Genomic DNA, 20,139 nt, shown 5'->3' with positions numbered 1-20,139 from the left:
TTCATGAACGGTAGAAAGTTTTAGTAAAAGGCTAAAATGTTCATTCTGTTTTTTGGCTCCAGCTGGGTTTCATGGTTCTTTGTCAGATGTGACGGCGTACAGTTCGTGATCATGTCAGTGCCGCTCCGCAGCAGCGGCGGCGGCGGCTGGGGCCTGCGTGGGTTTAGCACCGAGGTTTAAAATCTGAGGTGGAAAAAGGGTTCGCTGTTGTAGGAAAGGCACTGCAGTTCTCAGTCGGCGCACGGGGGCCGTCCTCCGTCTCTTTGGCGTTGCGTTTTGCTAGTGTGCGAAGCGGGGCTGGGTGCTACGTCTGGTGGACCTCGTGGAACATCAGCTCCCGGGGGATGGGCGTCTCGGCGCCGTGTATCGTAGAGGCGCGGCGCTCGAACGCTGAAACCATCTGCTTGACCACCTCATCGAAGAAGACGTTGGCGAGCTGAGAGTGGAGGAGGGAGCGGAACTCAAAGGAGATCTGCAGGAGAGAAAGGAGGGGGCGTTAGCTTGTTGGCGGACGTCTCGTCGTTTTGAAACTTGGGGGGGGGGGGAACACCCAGACGTAATAGCGGTGAGCGGAGCCGACGCCACGGCAGGATACTCACGGCAAAATCCACAGTGCAGGTCCGAGGGTAGCCGGGGAGGCCGGGGCTGAAGCGCCACACCGTCTCCAGGTGGTTGAAGAGCTTCCCCTCTGAGCAGGACGCCTGAGGAGCAGCAGACACACGCAGGTCATGAACACGTTTAACTCCGCCCGCTGGCCTGAAGGTTTCCTCCATGTCAGGCTGATCCAACCATCATGACCACGAGATGATTTAGAGCTTTCAATCATTTATCTGTTATTAGGTCCTTTACTTATATGAAGTCAGATTATTTCACCCCGCTGAGATCATCCATGTCTAAACGTAGAAACTCCATCCGTCTGGATCTTTATTATATTATTAATCTGGTAAAACTGGACTTTTTGTCCCTGAATTGACCCAGGGTTCCTTTTCTTGTTTTGGTCTCTGTCTGCACAGAACGCCTCATTAATCCAGCTTCATCCATCCATCATTTCTGCTAAATAAATTCACCGCTTTGTTTGGAAGGTCGGGAACCGAGAGGAAGGTTGACCTCCGTACGACACGGCTCACCTGCTTCATCTCATTCCCATCCAGGTTCATACATTTATAAATACAGGAGATCCCTTTACGGCGTTCCCTTCCTGTTGATGTCGACTTTAATTCCTAATTTTTTTATTCTAATGAGGATTATTTTTCATTGGATTAAAACTAATAAAGATCAGAGACAGACTGATAGAGTTTATCAGTCAATATGCATGCGCAAGACGTCAGATCTGCATACACGTATGCTACTTCAGTTTATCCCTTTCATTTTGTACTAAAAATACACTTTAAACTACCTCAACGGGTGTATATCTCTTTAGTCATGCACAAAACTATTTAATTACTTACTTATTGTTTTTTGAAGCGTGTGCAGATCTGACCTCAAATTTTTGTTGTTGTACATGACTAAAGGGCTACACGCCCCCTCAGGTACTTTAAAGTGTATTTTTCATACTAAACGAAAAAGATAAACGCGTACTGACTATAGGAATGCTGGTAATGATTATTTTGGCATCAGTCTGATCCCTAATACGGGACCCAAATTTTTTCTCTTCCTCCATTTAAATGATAAAATAAAACAATGACAGATGTTATGCACGTCCCAGTTTAAACAAGCAGATGTTTTCCTACCAACTCAAACCAAACATTAACTGGTAGCAGCCTGGCGGATCTTAAGGCACGGCTGCTAAATGCTGTAATGAATCTGTCAACATATCCAAGCAGAAATATCGGCCAAAGCTGTCGGCCGGTGAGGGAATCGGTCTGCCTGTAGATCAGCGATTCCCAACCGGGGGCAGCTGTACCCCTAGTGGTCCACGGGTGCACTGCAGGGGGTACATGACAATATATTATAATATACAATAATCTATTTCTTAGGAAGTTAAATAAAATAGGACTGGGAGCAAAGTTTCTAAAGAAAATATGCATTTATTTTTTCTTCTATTAAGGAAATAAAAAAACAACCCTTGCATACGTACCACCCTGAAGGTTAGTAAATCTGCGATATAGACAGGAAGCACTGGCTGCTGGGAGAAGTTTAATGGAGGTATGTGTAAGTTGATCCTTAGCCTATTTTACTAAATCAAATTTTGTCTTTTTTCTTTACTGGGAGTTTTTTACAGCACTGGTGGCTTGGTTTTTTGTTTTGTTTTTTGGATAACAGGGATGACAGGAAAGAAGGTATGGGGGGAGGGACATGCAGCAAAGGACCACAGATTGGATTGGAAACTTGGTCGCCCGCGTCGACTCCATACATGGGTCATGTGTGTGAACCACTGCACCTCCAAAGCATGTGTGTGTTATGCAGAGATGGGAAGTAACGAAGTACAAATACTTCGTTACTGTACTCAAGTAGATTTTTCTGATATTTTTACTTTACTTTACTACTTATTTTTATGGCGACTTTTTACTTCTACTCCTTACATCTTTACACAAATATCTGTACTTTCTACTCCTTACATTTAAAAAAATTGGCTCGTTACTTTAGTTTTGAATCATTTCAATGGAGTTACCGTTATTATTTTTCACGTCATCAATACCAAATTCACTCTAATTGGATGGGAATCTACGTTGCATTTGACGCACCACTACAAGATGAATCGACAGATTCGGCGGTATCTATTGGCGGCAAATCATTGCAGCTTGGTGGCGGTGGCGTTAGCATAGTAGCATGGACGACGAGATGATTGAAAATGAACACAACGGAGATCTAGTCCTATTGGCAGACATCCATTTAAAATGTAGGCAACGGCATGAAAAAAGTGGTTTCTACTTTTACTTTTATACTTTAAGTAAATTTACAAGCCTGTACTTTGTTACTTTTACTTGAGTAAAGAAGTTTAATCAGTACTTCCACTTTTACCAGAGTATTTTTAACATAAGTATCTGTACTTTTACTCAAGTACGGAAAGTGAGTACTTTTGTCATCTCTGGTGTTAGGTTGTCATGGAAACCACCTACTGAGGCCTGATTGTGCAGGTAGTAGCAGGAGTTCAGTGGAAACTAGCAGCAGCTTAGCCTAGCCGATTCATCTCCACTCAGCCCAGAGTTCACCTGCGTTGATTGGGAGGCTCTGCCTTTAAAGTAACTCCAGACGTGGTCTGAGGAATGGGAACCGGTTCTTTCTTTCTATCTTTCCTCTCTGGAGACGCCACAGGGGGAATGTTCACCTTTTTAACTGATAACATGGCTCCTCGCTGCCGTTCCCCCTCATAACCAGCTGCATCAGGTTATCTGAAGAACTGGCTCTACTGGATCTTTCCTCAGCAGTGAGAACAAGAACAGAGCCTTAGCCCAGCTGGAGAATCCAGCCTCAGAAAGGCTACTGGAAGCTGAAGTTTCGCAAATATTCAAATGGCAAAGTCATGGTGACAGAGAAATCAAGTCTGTGGAAAGGTTAGATTCTCTTTGCAAGCAAACTTCAGTAGAGAGCGAAGAGATAAAGGAGCTTTTTCTTTAAATATGAAGGAAAACTTCCAATAACTGTGTTTAAAGTTTACTAATTAAAGGCCGTTTCTCAATCTGTGTTCTTGTGCGTTCTCGTGTCCTCGTGAAACGTCACCAGCCTCAGCCCTAGTGCTGTTCTTATTCACAAGAACAGCAGGCCGAGAACGGACAAGTCCCCGGATGTTGTTCTGGTCCCTCCCTCTTTACCCAGCATGCATCAGAGCAGACCTGTCCGTTCTTCAGACTGACAGCTGTCCCAGCATGCACTGCGGCAGCAGCTAGGTTAGCGCTCACACAGCTCAGAGGATTAAGGTAAAAGTTCTCTTTCCTGTTTCTGTTCAATAAAATCATTTCAATTAAAAAAAAAAGTTATAATCTTGAGAGGACCGCGGCAACCAGCAGAGCTCAGAGTCTAACCACAGCCAGGGCTAGCGTTGGCCCGTCTGCAGCGGCCAGGGCTAGCGTAGCGTTGGCCCGTCTGCAGATCTCTCTGCATAGCTGTGTGGGAAGGATCGCTGGCTCTGATGGAGGTTTTTTTGTTTTATTTGACAAAACGTTAATTTGATTTGTGTTTATTTGACAGTATTAATCATTATTCCTCCACTAAATGCAAAAAAACTAATGATTTATATCTATATTCTATTAATAACAGGAGGTGAAATGCAGCTCCAGACTAGCATAGTGTGCGGTGATGTCATCAGTACGCTTCTGTTTCAATTGACCCAGATTTATTCTGCGTGCTCCCGTTCTCCCAGAGTCCAGACTTTCCTGTGTTCTTCTCAAGAACAGGCTTGGCGAGAACACAAGCTCATACTCGTGCTCTTGTGAATTGAGAAACGGCCAAATCTTGGTGGATTTTATCTGATTAGCCCCCAAAATCCCCCCTAAAGCCGCCATGATGCCTTCTATTCTAAGAACAGCAACATTTAAGGTATATCAGACACTTTTCATTAATAACTAAAGATTCCTGCAGAAACCTGCTTCCCTTCAGGGATCCCAGAGGGAATGAGGTGAAATAAAAATGCCAGCCACACCTTTCAGCTTCATTTTGTATCTACTGATTAAAAAAAACAGCCTCATATTTCTTTGACCTCACATTTCTGCACAATTATTAACTGAGACAAAACCAAAGGTGCAAAGGGTGTAAACCCTTTAACTAGGCCCTGATTATTGGTCTTACCTTGACCAGGTGGGGTCGTACTGTTGTGACCAGGGAGGTGTAGTTCTCCACCACGGGGGGGAAGCCCACGGTTAGCTTGGCCTTGCAGAAACCAGAACGCCGGAACACCACGTCTGACTTCTTACACCAGGGAACGAAGTGGCGGTAGTTTTCCACCTGGGCCACCACGTCATAGATCTCCTGCATGGAATACCTGGACAACAGAGAGGGGAGGGGGGTCAATGCCTGGGTGACGCAACGGCAAACTGAACGGGTCTGTGTAAACTCATGAGCCACACCTCTGAATGAGGTAAGAGGAGCAGGGAGGCAGATTCTGTTACAGAGCTCTGACGTAGAGCTAGGACGTGCAGAATGGGGGTCAGACAATGTCCAGCTGTCACCTGCTGTGTGTCTATTTATACCTGCATGTTTAGTGATTACGGCCTCTGAGAGGAACACTGAGTGCTTCACTTAGTTTTCCTGCCATTTATTCTGAGAGTTCAACCTGTGAAGGACGGAAAGCTGACAGCTCCTCGTTTACGTTTCAGCTGCCGCCCTCCACCCATCCCCCCCAGGCCTCCTGCTGATCTATAATACCCGTTTCCCAGTGACATGTTTAAACCCGGGAACAATCTGCTTTTAGTGGCAGTGGGAGCAGCTCATGGATGCGTGTCTACGCGGGTCAAACGACTCAGCGAGCCACGTTAGAATCGCCTCGGCTCTGCGTGAGCTTTGGTGGAGCAGTGGTTATTTCATCCCAGCGCTGCGTGTCCCGTGACATCATCAATGACCCCCCCACCATGGACAGTTGTCCCTGCTGCCCTCTGGGAAGAGGCTTCACAGCATTCAATGCAGGTCAAGCAGATTCAACAACAGCTTCTTCCTCACCGCCATTAGACTGCTGAATGTTATGTAAAATGGGTTATTTTATTGTATTTTATTATATTTTATTAATAAAAAAAGGAAAAAAACTGTAAATATACAGTCATATGTTTATATTACTGTTTTTATGTATTTTTTTCAAGGCTGTACTTTAAAAAACATGAAATTGTCTAGAGCTGTTCTTCATAAAAGTTCATTTTGTTTACAATGTGTAAAGAAAATGACAAAAATAAATCTGTCCAAGTCATTTATGGAGGCCTTGGTCCTCGACGCGGCAGACGGCGGTTAAAATCCGACCTCCTTTGCCACATGTCTCTCTCCCTCTCACATAACCTGTTTCCTGTCAGCCTACTGTCGAAAAAACTCAAAAAAAAAAAAATTGATTCAGAGAAGTCATAAAACATTTTTAAAGATGTGTATTAGCATTCTATACAGTTAAAGATATAAATAAGTAATTCTAGAACCATAATAAGACATTTATGGACACCTGCATGCATATCTGGTTGCGTAAATGATGTTACGGATCGGGTAGCGACACTCTCCATCGTTTACTTTCCTGATTTCTGTCGCACTGGTGACATCATCAACGCTAACCCAGCGTGATGGCGTAAATGGACACGCAGCGGCCAGCGAGGGGTTAGACCAGCTTTTTTTCCCCTAATGGGAAGGGAGAGAAATGCTGATTTCTAGCCGGTCGACCCACATTTGAAAACTTTTTCTTTTTTTTAGACTTAGACAAACTGTCGTTTTGTAAACACAGAGTGTATACAAAATGAAATTTCGTTCGGTACAGCTCTCAAGACAATTCCGTTTCTTAAAGTGTAGCAGTGATAAAATGTAAGCATGGTGATCAAATGTAAACATAAGCATTACTGCACAATTTTTTAGTGGGAAACAGGCTTGACTCATTTTTTCATTTATTTCCCAACAGGGTTGGAAGTTTCTTCCGGAATGTGTTTTTTTTATCCAGGAATCTTCCATATTTGCTAGTAGTTAGGGCATAGAGCTTTGAATCCAGAGGTTCTGAGTTCAATCCCCACTGCCACTCTGGGTCTCTGAGCGAGACCCTTAACCTCACACTGCTCCCTGGGCGCCGCACCATGGCAGCCCACTGCTCCCAAAGGGGATGGGTTCAATGCAGAGAGTTCATATCGTTGCTCTGTACTTGTGACAGTGGAACGATAATAAAAATGACAATAAAAATAAATAAAGAATAAAAAATAAAAGAGCTGGGTTTGGGGGCATGAACAGCAGAAAAAAAGCCAGCAGCTGTAATCTGAGCATACAAGAAAACGTTTTCCTACCATTTAAAAGCTATTAGTAAATGATCACTTCTGTATTAAATATTTAATTCCCTGATTAGTTATGAATTCTTAATCACTGTTTTTATTCTCATAAAGATGGCTCCTCGTGCAGCCTGGTGGATATAGAGAGTTGACTTTTCCTTGGAACGTTCCCAGATCTCCAAAACATGATCTATTATCAGGACTTTCTTCCACTTTCTTCCGGAAGGGGAAAAAAACTTTTCTTCCAGCTTCTTCACTTGCCTGGAAGAAACTCGTTTCCCGTTTCTTGAACCTGACTTGGCCCCTATGAGCCACCGTTCCTTCCAAAGCATGACAGAGGATCTTCAACAGGCTGCTGTTCCTTTATGCACAGACAGAGTTAGGACGGCCGGCGGGCGGACTGGAAGGTTTCTGCGTTCTGTGGAAACACTTTAACTCTGAGGACAAATGTTCCTCTTTCTGTGAATCCAGCAGGAGGCCGAGTGGATTTAGAGGAACTCTCCTTAAACAAACCATAAACACTTTCTGGGTAAAAGGTGATTCTGATGCTTCCTTTGGAAATTCCTCCAGCTCACGCAGAGGCCTCCACCCCCACCCCCACCCCCTCTGTCAGAAACAAGCGGCGCAGCGCATTCTTTAACGACGGAGTTGCTTCTCTACACAGAAAAGCAACTAGTTTCCAAATATAGTAATGTGCAGCAGAAATTCCTCCGATTCTCTTCTCTTTCCTGTAATCAACCTGGCCTGGCCTCCAGCAGCAGCGGCTCCTCGGGCGTGCCATCTAAAATTAGCTGCTCAAAGGTTTCTCTTTTTTGAACCACTTAATGTTTGGAGAGAAACAGCAGAAATGAGGTGTAGTTCATCTAGAATCAATGTGCTAACGGCTGGAATGTAATTCAGCCTTAGTGGAACCAACAGGTCCCATTACTTTACATGAATATCATCTAAATAAACCGAGTAATTCTAACTGCTCTGATGAAGGGCTGATGATAACAGCTTTAATGGTTGAATAATTCAAAATAAGAGAAACAAATCTGGGCTCCCGTCAACATTCAAGGTACCACCTAATGCTGCCTGAAGCCGACAGACTGAAAAACCTCCACCAGAAAACAGCAGATGGAGTCAGAGCCAACGTACCCGATGATGCGTCTCTCTGAGTACTCCTTCCTCTTGGACAAGGAGTCTGTGAGGTTGAAGAAGCTGCGCGCCGGCAGGACGACGGCCCGGCCTGGCATGGCTGCTGCGCCCAGCAGAGGAGGCGCACGCGTCATCAGGATCCCACAGGATGACAGGTATCTAAAGGGCACATAAAGACATGGAGGGCAGAAGGTGAGTCTCGGAGACAAAGTCACACTTTCAGTTTGTTCGATTTGCCCCCGACGCAACCTCCGATAAATCAATGGCTGTCAGCAGAAACAAGCAGTAAACAAAACTTTCATTCCATCCCAAATTCCCCCGTTACACAACCAGAGATACAGAGAAACATCACTGATTACACAGCCTCCTGCTTTTAGATTCTCCGTTATCCTGGCTGAAGAATAAACAGTCAGAAAACCTTAAACTTTAGATTTGTTGACTGTGAAAACATGTCATATCATTTCAAACTTCAACAAAGAATCCTTTCAATACACAAAGTGAACAAAGAAGGAGCTTTTCTGAAATAACGACCACATTCTAACACTGATTATCGATGTTCATCATCTAGATGTGCTGACAGCTGCTGTTAAGGCCCCTAAATCAGAAAACGCTCCAAGATCAGTGAAGTAAGGCTGAAAGCAATGATTATTTTGCAAATCGATTAATCTGTTGATTATTTATTCAATCAACAAGCAGATAGCCAAAGGTTCCTCAGAGAAGACTTTACTGAATTATTAACCAGGTGAAACTAAAACGTTTCCACTTGAGGAGTCCTGGATAGAGGACATTGACAGAATGAAAAGGGTTCTTTTTTGTTTGTTTTTTATCTTAAATGCAAAAAGTTTACATATATTTTTACATTTTTCTTATAATTACAGCTGGGGCTGAAACAATTTTTAGAATTAATCGTGATTAATCGATTATTGAAATAATCGTCAACTAATTTAGTAATCGATTAATCGTCAATTGGAGTGTAGAGCCTCTAAAACAAGCCTTTAGCTGAGCAACCAACCTTGAGTAGCAATTATACCAACATTAAAAAAAAAGAAATTATGTAAACATTTTGCATTTAAGATAATCTTTTTCGTCTGTCAGTATGCTCTATCCAGAACTACTCGGGTGGAAAAATTTTTGGTTTAGCTAGTCTTCTTTAAGAAACCTTTTGCTATCTGATTATTAATCGATTAATCGGAAAAATTATCACCAGATACATCGATTTGCAAAATAATCTTTATTTGCAGCCCTAATTACAGCTCTGTCAGCTAAAGGCACGTTTTAGAGTCTCTAAACTCCAGTTAACGAAAAAGTAAACCCATCTCTCCCCAAACACCATTAACTAGATCCGAGATGAGCCAACCAATCAACCAAAGACTGGATCACACTGCTGTGCCATGATTGGTTTCCTATGGTAGCATGTTTTTTTTTTGTCCAATTAACCATTAATGATCTTTATTACGTTGGAAGAGAAACTGAAGGTTTCAAAGTTTCCAAGAAACATCTCAGGCAGCTACTGCTGAGCACTGCCACTCAGCTGACTGAAAGAAAGGTGCTTCTCTTTTTAATGCTTAGAGAAACAATCAGTTAGGTTGTTCAGATATTTTTCTGACCACAAAGCATCCGACTTGATGCTTTTTCTGAGCCAAAACTCCTAAAAGTGCAGTTCCTTTGTAGACCCCAAACATCCTGGACACTTCCTGATTAGATGTTTCCCTTTATGCTGACGCTACAAAGAGCCGTTAGGAAAACAAAGCAGCAGCTACAGGCTGTCTCTGTAAAAAATGTCTATATAAGTATATTATCACATAAAAAAAATATTTTTTCTTCTCTGACATTTGTTTTCTGACCACATGTTAATGAAGAGAAAAGGGGAACTTTGTGTGACAGAGTTAAAGCAGATTAACGGTATTTTATGATGCGTAAAGAGGCCGGTGCTCCTAAATAAAACGCCGTTGATGACGCAGCAGATATAATGACTCCATGCGGGTCCCAGAGCCAGCAACGCCCCAGCAGCTGTGTGAAGACCCACTTAATGCCAGATAGTGAAGCTTAAAGAGTTTAAAAAATAAATCAGAAGGAGCTGTGGCTCCAGAGGCTGGAATGTCTTCACAATAAAGCGTTAACAGGAAGTGGATGCATCGCAGGAAGGAGCGTCCCACTGACCTGGACTATTCGCTGATGTTTGTGTTCTGCACTGACAGGCTGCTGATCACTAAGCTGCTTTAGTCTATTACATAAGAAACCAATGACTGACAAATATATAAGCAGTTGGAATAATTAGGCGTGCTGAAATCTAATTTAATTTTTGAGATTCTTAGTTTGATGACCTGAGGTAAAAATATCTGCACTTCATGAACTTTTTTGTCTTTCTGTCAACACTAAGTAAAACTACCAGCTATAAACACGACTGATCTTATTTTACACTAAATAAGCAGCGATGATTAAGAGCTCTAACAGTCATAAAACTGTTTTTTAAGTCCCTTTTTTTAATTAGTTGCTGTTTTATTAAATAAATCTGCTTTAGCCGTTTCTCTCGGCTGAATGTTCTCAGAGACAAACAGTAGAAAAGTCACAGACATCATCATAAGTCCAGTAATTACAGTTGCTTGTTTTGAACACATTAGAACTTTTTGTGCTAACACCAGAAACCTTGTATGTTCCCTCCAGGTTATCAGGCTGTGAGGTTTTCCATACTGCTGAGAGTAAAAATAAAGCTGCACCCGGCTTTCATGGCTGCCCTTGTCTGGTTTAAGTGTTTAACATTCAGGCAGTCCCACGTAGAAATGAGGCCAAGGAGCCGCGCTTTATAGTCAGCTTTATGAGGCATACGTGACACAGCGGCCAAACATTTCCATCCACTTAGAGCTGCTTTCCCTAGAGGCCAGAGCTTCAAAATCATTTGGATATTTCTGCATCAGTTGGATTACAACTAATTTATACTGGAAAGAATGACTTCCAGCCTCTTTGATCCAGCATGCTAACTGCTAAAAGAACCTTTTACCAACTTTTTAACTAAACCGATTTAAAAACTAAATAGAAAATGTGAAAGGTGCAGCGGTGGAGCAGATGTGTTACGAGGCGCAGCAGTGGTGCAGAGCAAATCATGTAGGGAGGCTGCTCACTGATGCGACGGTCACAGATTCGAGTCCGGCTAGGTACCAGACCTAGAAAATGGAAAATCATTGTCCGTCTGGAAAGAAAACACTGCCTTCTAAGTCAGACTGAGCTCTGCTATTTAACAAGGAGACACAAAAAGTCTCAGCTTATTTTTATTCTGTTTATTAAGATTTGAGGGCAGAGGAGGCCAAATAGAGCATCTTAAAAAAACGATTTTAGACAAAGAAAACAGATATTCTTGTTGTAGACACAAACAGTTGTTATTGACACAAAGTTAAAAGTAGTGTAGCTTACTATGGCTAACTGACTGAGCTAAAATAGGCTAACCTTGTCATTACCCGATCCGTACCATCAGCTCATTTGCGCGTGCGCGAACAGAATAACTTCCGGTGGCAATATTTCCTTTTTCTTACTTTTTAATTATTTTGTATTTTTAGAGGCATGGGTTTCTTTTTGTATATCTTTGTATTTTATATATTGCATTTTCTAAAAATAAAAAAACAGAAATACATAAAAAAGTTCAATCGCCTGTGATAGTTACTTTGACTGCTCTGAGCATGCGCAAATATACGTCACACAGCGTATATATTTACATTTTTTTAAATATTTGATTTACTCTGTACTTAACTATGCACTCCAGCAGTACTGATCCCACAATGGATTCATTTGCTACCTTTCGTGACCTGCAGTTTTTCATAATATATTCACAGACTGCTCTTAGCATGTCTGATGACAGTGGCGGCTGGTGAAAAATATTTTTGGTGGGGCTGATATAGCCTAGTGTATGTCTCCAACTAATCCGGAATAAGAATTCGATTAAACAATTGGACAATACATACAATTTAACAGTAATGATTTAATTTACTATATAATAACAGTGATGATTTGGGTCACTGTGACGGGGTTCTTTGGCCTCCAATAATCCAGGCTCAGTCGGGTTACCGGTGTTGCTGATTTATTGAGCTCAAAAAATCAAAACAGGGTGCAAAAGAAACTAAACATGTACAAGATACTCTGGGCCTCAGCCTCCCTCCAGTTACCAGCAATGTAACAAAGAAACAGAAAACAAAAATTGCCGCTTTTCTTCCCACAGCCCTCATTAAATAGTTTAAGCCCCTCACCTCAGGCTCTCTTATTTCTGATTTCTTCTCATTAATCAGTTTTGTCCATATATTACCTCCACAAACAATTAATTTACAAAAACAAATAATTTTTACAACTTAATTCTTTTACACAGATTCGTTGACTTATTCAATTACACCAAACTGGGTTTGAACCCAGCAAAGATGCAGCCAGACTGAAGATGACAAGTCCCCATAGCATAAACACGTACACAAACCCACACACCCACACCCCCCACACCCACCCACACACACACACACGGCTAACCCCACTGAAATATTAAGTGTGCACCCTCAATATGCCAGCAGGTAATCAGGAACAGCTTGTGTGTTTTAAGTTAATAGAGCTACTGGGCTCAGCACGAGCGTATTGGTCCTCACAAACACAGTACAACAGGAACGTGTGTGTGGCGCGCAAAGTTAGAGAGGTTTTTTTAAGCGAGGAGGTGGATTCGTCACAGTCACAATAACCATGACATGAAATGTTCATATCCTACAACAGGGATGTTCTTCCGGCAAACGGGTAGATAAATAAGGATCTCACCGAATTTGGTGGAAGCTGCATCTTCCTTGTTACGTTCGCCATCGTCCCTCTCATTGTCTGCACCTGCGCTTGGGTTCAGAAGCCTGTTAAAGCGCAGTATTTTCAGCGCCCCAAGACCATATAGTTCCGAGACGCTGATTGGCCATTAAATTCACCTAGCAAAAGTACATGATTGACAGATTCTCTGCAAATGTGGGTCAGTCTGATCACAGCCCCCAGAACAGAGACGGTAGGAGTCTGTCTGTGGAAATCCACAAATTAATGACAGTAGATAGGGAAATGTAGTTTATATAATTTGTTTTGCTTATAGGTACACAGTCTAGAGAGTAAAACTGACATTTATGATTTAATTTCTAAAAATATATTTTACGTTTCTCTCTTCTTATCAGGGAGGGCGGTGCCCCAGCGCCACCTATGGGCCGGCCGCCACTGTCTGATGATGACGTCAAGCAATACAATGGATTGAATTTAAAAAGCATCCATTTCTTCCAGAAAAGTCTTCAATATTGTCTTTACGATGTAGTTTAGTATTCTTTAATTATTTAAGGATATAAATAAAGTTTTTTCAGTACCGTAATTACATTATTTTTTGGCGACCCGGAAGTTATTCTGTTCGCGCAGGCGCAAATGAGCTGATGGTACGGATCGTGCTACCGGTTAGCTTCTGAGCACAGGAACCACAGCGCTACCGTGGTCGTGCAGTTACTTTGTTCACCATAAACAGATATTTTCAGCTTTGTTATCAATCAGGTAAAAGTTTATCGGTCATTAGACACGCTAACTCTACCGATGCTCCCGACTCGGCACACTGATGCTGCGTTATTACCATTGTCTGGGCAACCACAATGTTTTATGTCCTGTGGCAACGTTCAGCCAATCATGTGGCATAACATCACTGGCATAAAGCAGGACCCGAGCAGATCTGGGACCTACATCTCCCTGTTGACCTTGGCCCTCTCTCTAGTCCCATTTCCTGTCTGCCAACTTTCAAGAACAATAAAATAAAGGTCACTGCAGCCTTTGTGCAAATTAAGCAAAGCCTAACGCCATCATGTGTTTAGGTTACTTTTGGCCGCAACAGACCGGAAGTAGAGGTAGGAAGCTAGCGCAGACCCCAGGTCAGTAACGGACAGAGGCGTTAATGAATGTGTTGGAACCAGCCAGGGTGTGTAGACTTGATCATGTCAGCTATATGGACAGATACGTCAGGCAGGCGATATCTGAGTAAGGTTGGAAGATCGGACAAATCCATCGAACACTGAGGATAGACACCGCCCTTCTACTTTTTTGTTTTGTTTTTAAAAACAATGATTTTTGTTTCTTTTTTGGACCTACAGGTTCAGAGGCAGCCCACAAAAAAATAAAAATGCTTTTCCATGGTACACACAAGCTCCTTCCAGCTGCAGCTTTGTTCCCGTTCCACCGCGCAGATTTATCTACTTAAGCTTAAGACAGAAAGAAAGAACCGATCCAAACTACAGACTAGCTGTTTATTTTATTTTTTATTGTAAAACAGCCGAACCAGAGAGAGGCAGGTTTTCCAGGTAATCCAGGAAACTGGATTAAACTAACTTTTGACAAGAAAACAAGCATTTTTACTTTATTGAGTTTATCAGTGTGTGCAGGTGGTTAACAATATTAGCGCGGAGCAGACGATGCACTCTGAAGGTGTACTCGTCTCTGCACACAAAGTCACCTCCACCGATACGTCGTCCATTTGTTGCACTGACGAATATCGGTTGACATATCAGCCAACCTTAATCTGAGTTGTTTTTTTCCGTGTATCAGCCGATCTGCATGCCTCCAACCCGTCAGTGCAGCCATGTCTCCAGGTCACATGGAGAGCATGTATTGCTGCTTCCTCCATTTGTTTTCCTTTGCTAATGTGTTGGGTCATTTTAATCACATAAAAGGAGGAAGATAAAGCAAAATAAGCTTAAAAAAAGAAAAGAAATCGGCAGCAAATATCGGCATTCAAAATTATCAGTATCGACTTTTAAGAACCCGCATTAGTTGATCTATAGTCAGAAATTATTCAACAAATATTCTGCTCCCAAAGTCTGGATTCACCCCCATTCCCAGTACTGAAACTGATAATTAGAGCTAAAACAAACAGATTAATCATGATTAATTGATTCTTGAAATAATTATCAACTAATTCAGTGATCGATTAATTGTTAACTGGAGTATAGAGACTGTAAAATATGCCTTTAGCTGACAGAGCGACCCACTCAGAGCAGGAATTATATCAAAATTGTAAAAAAAAAAAAAAAAAAAAAATGGATAAACATTTTGCTTTTAAGATTAAAAAATAAAATAAAAAATCTAATCAGCCCTATCCAGAACTCCTCAAGTGGAAAAGTTTTAGTTTCACCTGGTTTCATTTCATAAAAATTCTTTAAGGGAACTTTGGCTATCTGATTATTAATCGAAAAAATAATCAACAGATTAATTTATTTGTAAAATAATCATTAGTTGCAGCCCTAATAATAATTTTAATGTGTTTTTAGCTTTATTGTACAGGTTCTTTGTTTTTACAGATGCTTTAAATGCATTCCTTCTTTTTGAAAAAGTCAAAATCAACCTCAAAGGAGTGTTAAAAATGTAGTCAGATGATTCAGATTTTTCCGTTTATATCAACCTCTTCTAAAGTGATACCTTGAAATGCTCATTAAAATGTCAATAAAAACACATCTAGTTTAACCTTTAGGATTTTTTCCTCCATCTTTCTTCTGTGAAGTGATAGGTGATCAATAATTAACCCAGCTGCTCTGCATGATGATCAAAGGCACTTTAAATCATCAGAGCTTTCAATCTGTTTAAAGGTGTCCTGCTTGGGTAATCATGGGATTAAATGATTAGCCTGTTTGAAATCAACTGTGGTTTGTCCAATACTGATTATCTGAATAAAGGAAGATTGATTTCACTGCATAATCTTCTGCAGACAGATTGAGGAACTGTTATAGATTCACTCCAGTGCTAAAAATACCTGAAGGGGTTTCAGACCTTCTGTACACACTCCGAGTCTGAGGTTCACTTTGAGGAATTACAACTCTCCTCACCCTGAAGTTGGACAGAGGATTCAAACTTCTCCTGCGGAGGTGGAACACAGCGGGCCATATGATGTGCTGAAGTGGAGTCATTCCCATGTTTAAACTGTTTCTTCTACAAGACGGCCATAAATAAATGCAGATGATTTGATTAAATCAATAAAACTAGAGAGAAACTTCATAGAAATTATTAAACGTTTGGAGACTTTAATTAAAAAGTGACTCATCTGATAATCACAAGCGGATCCACTGGATTAGGTGAAAAGGTTTGACCCAGATCCCTCCTGACGGCATCATGGGGACTCTTTTATTCGCTCGCTGTAACCTATACTCCAGCTATGACCTCGTACCTATAATGGCTCCTGTTACCATCACAGCAGCAGCCGACAGGGCTTCTGTGATTGGCCGCTGCTGAGGGATGTTCCTGCTGCTTTTATTGGCTCGATCCAACAAGTGGTTCCTGCTCCACATAGTCCGGCAGCAGATGTTTCTGAGCCCTATTATTGTGGCACGATCCAATAAACGCATCGCTGAACGAAGGGACAGGGACCAATGGGGTTGATCAAAATGGGGAAAACAGCAATGATTGATAAAAAACTTTAACAAAAGGTGTAAACACTAATGGTGTAAAGGATCAAAAAGTCACGGTTCGGATTGTATCGCGGTTTTAAGTCACGGATCGGATAATTTTTCAGAAAAACCAGGATAGAACTTTGCACTCCATTTATTTTGTTGAACACTTAAACTGTTTTATTAATAAAAATAAAAAAAAACAGGATGTTTATCCAGGTCTTATATGAAATAATAAAATTAAATATATAAAAAATTTTGCAAATGTTGAAAGGGCAATATTATTGCCATTATTGTTAATACATAGTAGACATTTTACTCATTCAGTGATAAAATGTCACAGGGGACGGTATGGGGGTGGGGAGGGTGGTCATTTAAGAAGGGGATGATTTTTTAAGATTTCTTTTAAGAAGTGGCATGCCGCCACCCATCCCCCCCCCCCCCCCCCCCCCTCAGTCGCTACAGAGGCAGAGATGGAGATATGCCGTCATTGTTCCAGAAAAGAAGACAAACATAAAACTGTCTTCCTGAAATGTTTCTACTCTGGGTCCAAGTTTAAAACACATTTGGTTATGTTTTTTGTTTAGGTCTCCCAGAACACCAGATCCATGCGGACACATCGCCTAAATGACCAGACAGGCTAAACCTGACCTCATCCCTGTGACACCAAAAAAGTGACCACAGGTCTACAAACATTACAAAAGCCAAAACCACACCAATTCAAAACCACAACAACCTCCTTTCCTCAAGGCTTTAAGCACTAAGAACATAATCTGTGACATTACAACCCGACACAGCTGTATACCACACATACCTTTTACATAATAATAAACAGACCTATCCAATTGTAATTTTATGGAAAGCTATAATATGATTTCATCAGCAGATAAAAGGGCCTGTTGGTCACGATTAGGGGTGGGTATTGCCAAAGATGTCACGATTCGATTTGAATCCCGATTCACAGGCCACGATGCGATTCTATCACGATGCATCACGATACTTGAATTATTGCGATGCATTTTTAATATTTTCTCCTCCATGTTTTGTTTTTGAATGACTCGGCGCAGTAACCCGGGGCCGGAAATGCTTGTGACACAAGGCAGCGTGAGTCAACACATCCGCAGTGACATCTACTGGACTGGAAGTTGTACTACACTTGTTTTTGGCTGATGTTCGTTAACCATTCATGCAATTTTATTTATAATTTTTTTTAAATTAATAATCGATACTTGGCGTCAAGAATCGATGCAGTAGATCACGAAAATTAGAATCACGATGCATCATCATGACGATTATTTTGCACACCCCTAGTCACGATGTGCAGCAGGGACCTGCTGTTCCTAATGCTGACCTTCAGCAGTTCCCCAGTACCTGGAACATGATCCGGCTGACACTTTGTTCTGACCTCCCACAGCTGAACTCCTGCAGGTGATCCACAGAAGAAATGCTCAACTTTAGCTCAACAGCCATCTTTGTTTGTTATAATATTTGATTAAAATAAAACATCTGAACAGTTTCTATGGGAGATTCGGGGATTCAACAGGTAGACAGAGTTTAAAAGTTTTAAAAGCTCTTTGGAAAGACAAATGATCCTTTTTTCTGTAGTTATTCGAAATGATAAATTATAATCAGAGTCTCTACTTAGCTTTTTCAATTTAATAAATACCAATAACAAGCTCTACGCCTGCCGAAGACACAGACGTCCATCCCCGTGAACACTGGGACGGAACTCAATGGGAAAGGGGAGGATTCTGATTTCAACCGTTGCATATATTAGCTGCGTATGACCGAAAAAATTGATTGATAAATGACCGAATTTAGGTGTTCAGGCTGAGGTAGAACTAACTGGCCTGCAGAAGTTAATGAAAAAAAACCAGATTTTAAGACAGGATTTTTTTTTTAAAACAGTAACTTTCTCAAGTTTGGGACAATATAGTCTGATAACGAGTACATTTATATACATATTTAGGCCAGAATGATTTGACATTTAAATATGACTTCCCTATGACTTTATATTTGATGTTAAAAGCTCAGAAGGATCATTCAGCACCATGTTGTTAAACCCTTAGCCTTCCTGTTATCTGCTGAAAGTCTCACTTTCTCCCTGGTAAGATTCATAAATGACAAGTCGACTTTTTTTAAATACTGCTTCCTTTTCCTACAGCCCCTTCACGTCTCTGACAGCCTTCGATACTTCTATCATAAAGAACATTTTCTGCACAAAAAGCCAAACGTTCAACCTGACATCAAAGAGCATTTCTTTCATAGAAACCAACAAGCATAAGCTGCAATGCTTGTTTATAATCATTTTATTTAAAGTTGTGACGTCATCTCATAGGGATATATTCTAGGGAACATTATATGAATATGAAACTTAAAAGCCAGTGGTATTTTATTATTCAGATTCTCATTAAAATCTCACTCTAGCACAGTGTGACATTAAAAAGTAATCTGACTACTTTATTCAATTTTAATCTTATCAACAGACTAAAATAAAGGAATTCAACATGTCAGTCCCTTTTTCCTGGATTTCAGTTTCACCAGCAGCAAAGTAACATTTTCTCCACAGGTTTCAGCTCATCCAAGTTTAATTCACACCGGATCCGTTTGGCTAACCCTAGCTGACGGTGGTTTCCACCAGTGGTTGGAATGAACGTTAGCAGACCCCGGCCCCAAATCGGCTTTACCCCCCAGCTACGCCCCTGACGTTTCAGACTTTGGTGGGAAAAAAGCGAAGTTGTTCTTATCAGAAACATCCAGCTAACATCTAACACCAAAAATGGCGTTAGTGCCTAAACCTCTGCACGTTTAGCTGCCGGTAAACCGAGCTTCCTGACCCCTAACGTTAACGGATTAAGTTCGCTAAGGCTCCGGTTACCGTCCGTCTGCCGGAGCCTCGGCGGATTCTCCCCCCGACACCCACCGGGTTCAGTCGACAGTAAAACTGTCCGCCTCTTTTACCTGACATTGCTCTTGGTCTGGATTTCCCGGCTCGCTGTGCTCGGTAGCTGCTTCAGGTATTCCGCTACTCTCCGTAAGCAGCGGCCGCCTCTCGCCATCTTCTTTCTTTGACGCTTTCTTCTTCTTGTTTCGCCTCCTGCTACAAGTTCACAGGCGTACAGCGGTGGTATGCTAGCCACGTTCACGTCACCTCCCTTCACCGATGCCATTGGCCAGCCCGCATCCGCTGAGCTTTGTGATTGGTCAGACAAACAAATCGTCATACGAGGGTACTGACGTTTGTGGGTGCGCGTGTGCGTGCACGACAGTCACGAGATGCTGGCTCCGGTTTCAGTGTGTACGCACGCAGGCTCCGTGTTTTCAGAAAAACACGCACACACGAAACTTTGGTGGCCTACTTAAAACCTGAAAAACTCCTCCCGCCGCCACATCTGCCCTGTAGATGACTGACGCTTTAGTCCTGGTTCTATGGCTGCCATGTCAAGGTGGATGGGCTCTGGATCCTTTCATCAGAAAGTCCTGCTGTGACTTTTTGATCTTTTGCTCTGTTATCTATCTATCTTAGGGCCACTGAAAAAAAAATAAAAATGAACAGATTTTTAAATTTTATTTCAGTTTAGTATGGGAAAAAAGTCAGAATTCTGACTTTTCTCAGAATTCTGACTTTAATCTCAGAATTCTGACTTTTTTCTCGGAATTCTGACTTTAATCTCAGAATTCTGACTTTTTTCTCGGAATTCTGACTTTAATCTCAGAAGTCTGACTTCTTT

General features: G+C 41.7%; 1 protein-coding gene across 1 annotated transcript; it reads right to left on the bottom strand.

Annotated features, from left to right (window-relative positions):
• Positions 1-217: 217 nt before the first annotated feature.
• Positions 218-19,647, bottom strand: coq10b (coenzyme Q10B). The gene is made up of 5 exons (XM_038298470.1): positions 19,370-19,647; positions 8,010-8,168; positions 4,726-4,918; positions 600-701; positions 218-472 (listed from the first exon to the last, which is right to left on the bottom strand). Exons 1-5 carry the CDS (start codon positions 19,630-19,632, stop codon positions 305-307), a joined length of 885 nt encoding a protein of 294 aa, XP_038154398.1. The 5' UTR covers positions 19,633-19,647; the 3' UTR covers positions 218-304.
• Positions 19,648-20,139: the final 492 nt, after the last annotated feature.

The sequence above is a fragment of the Cyprinodon tularosa genome, unplaced genomic scaffold, assembly GCF_016077235.1.
Source record: "Cyprinodon tularosa strain WSP-4 unplaced genomic scaffold, ASM1607723v1 ctg408, whole genome shotgun sequence".
Lineage (NCBI taxonomy): Eukaryota > Metazoa > Chordata > Actinopteri > Cyprinodontiformes > Cyprinodontidae > Cyprinodon > Cyprinodon tularosa.
The sequence above is the reverse complement of the archived record's forward strand: the minus strand, read 5'-3'. Positions and strand labels throughout refer to the sequence as shown.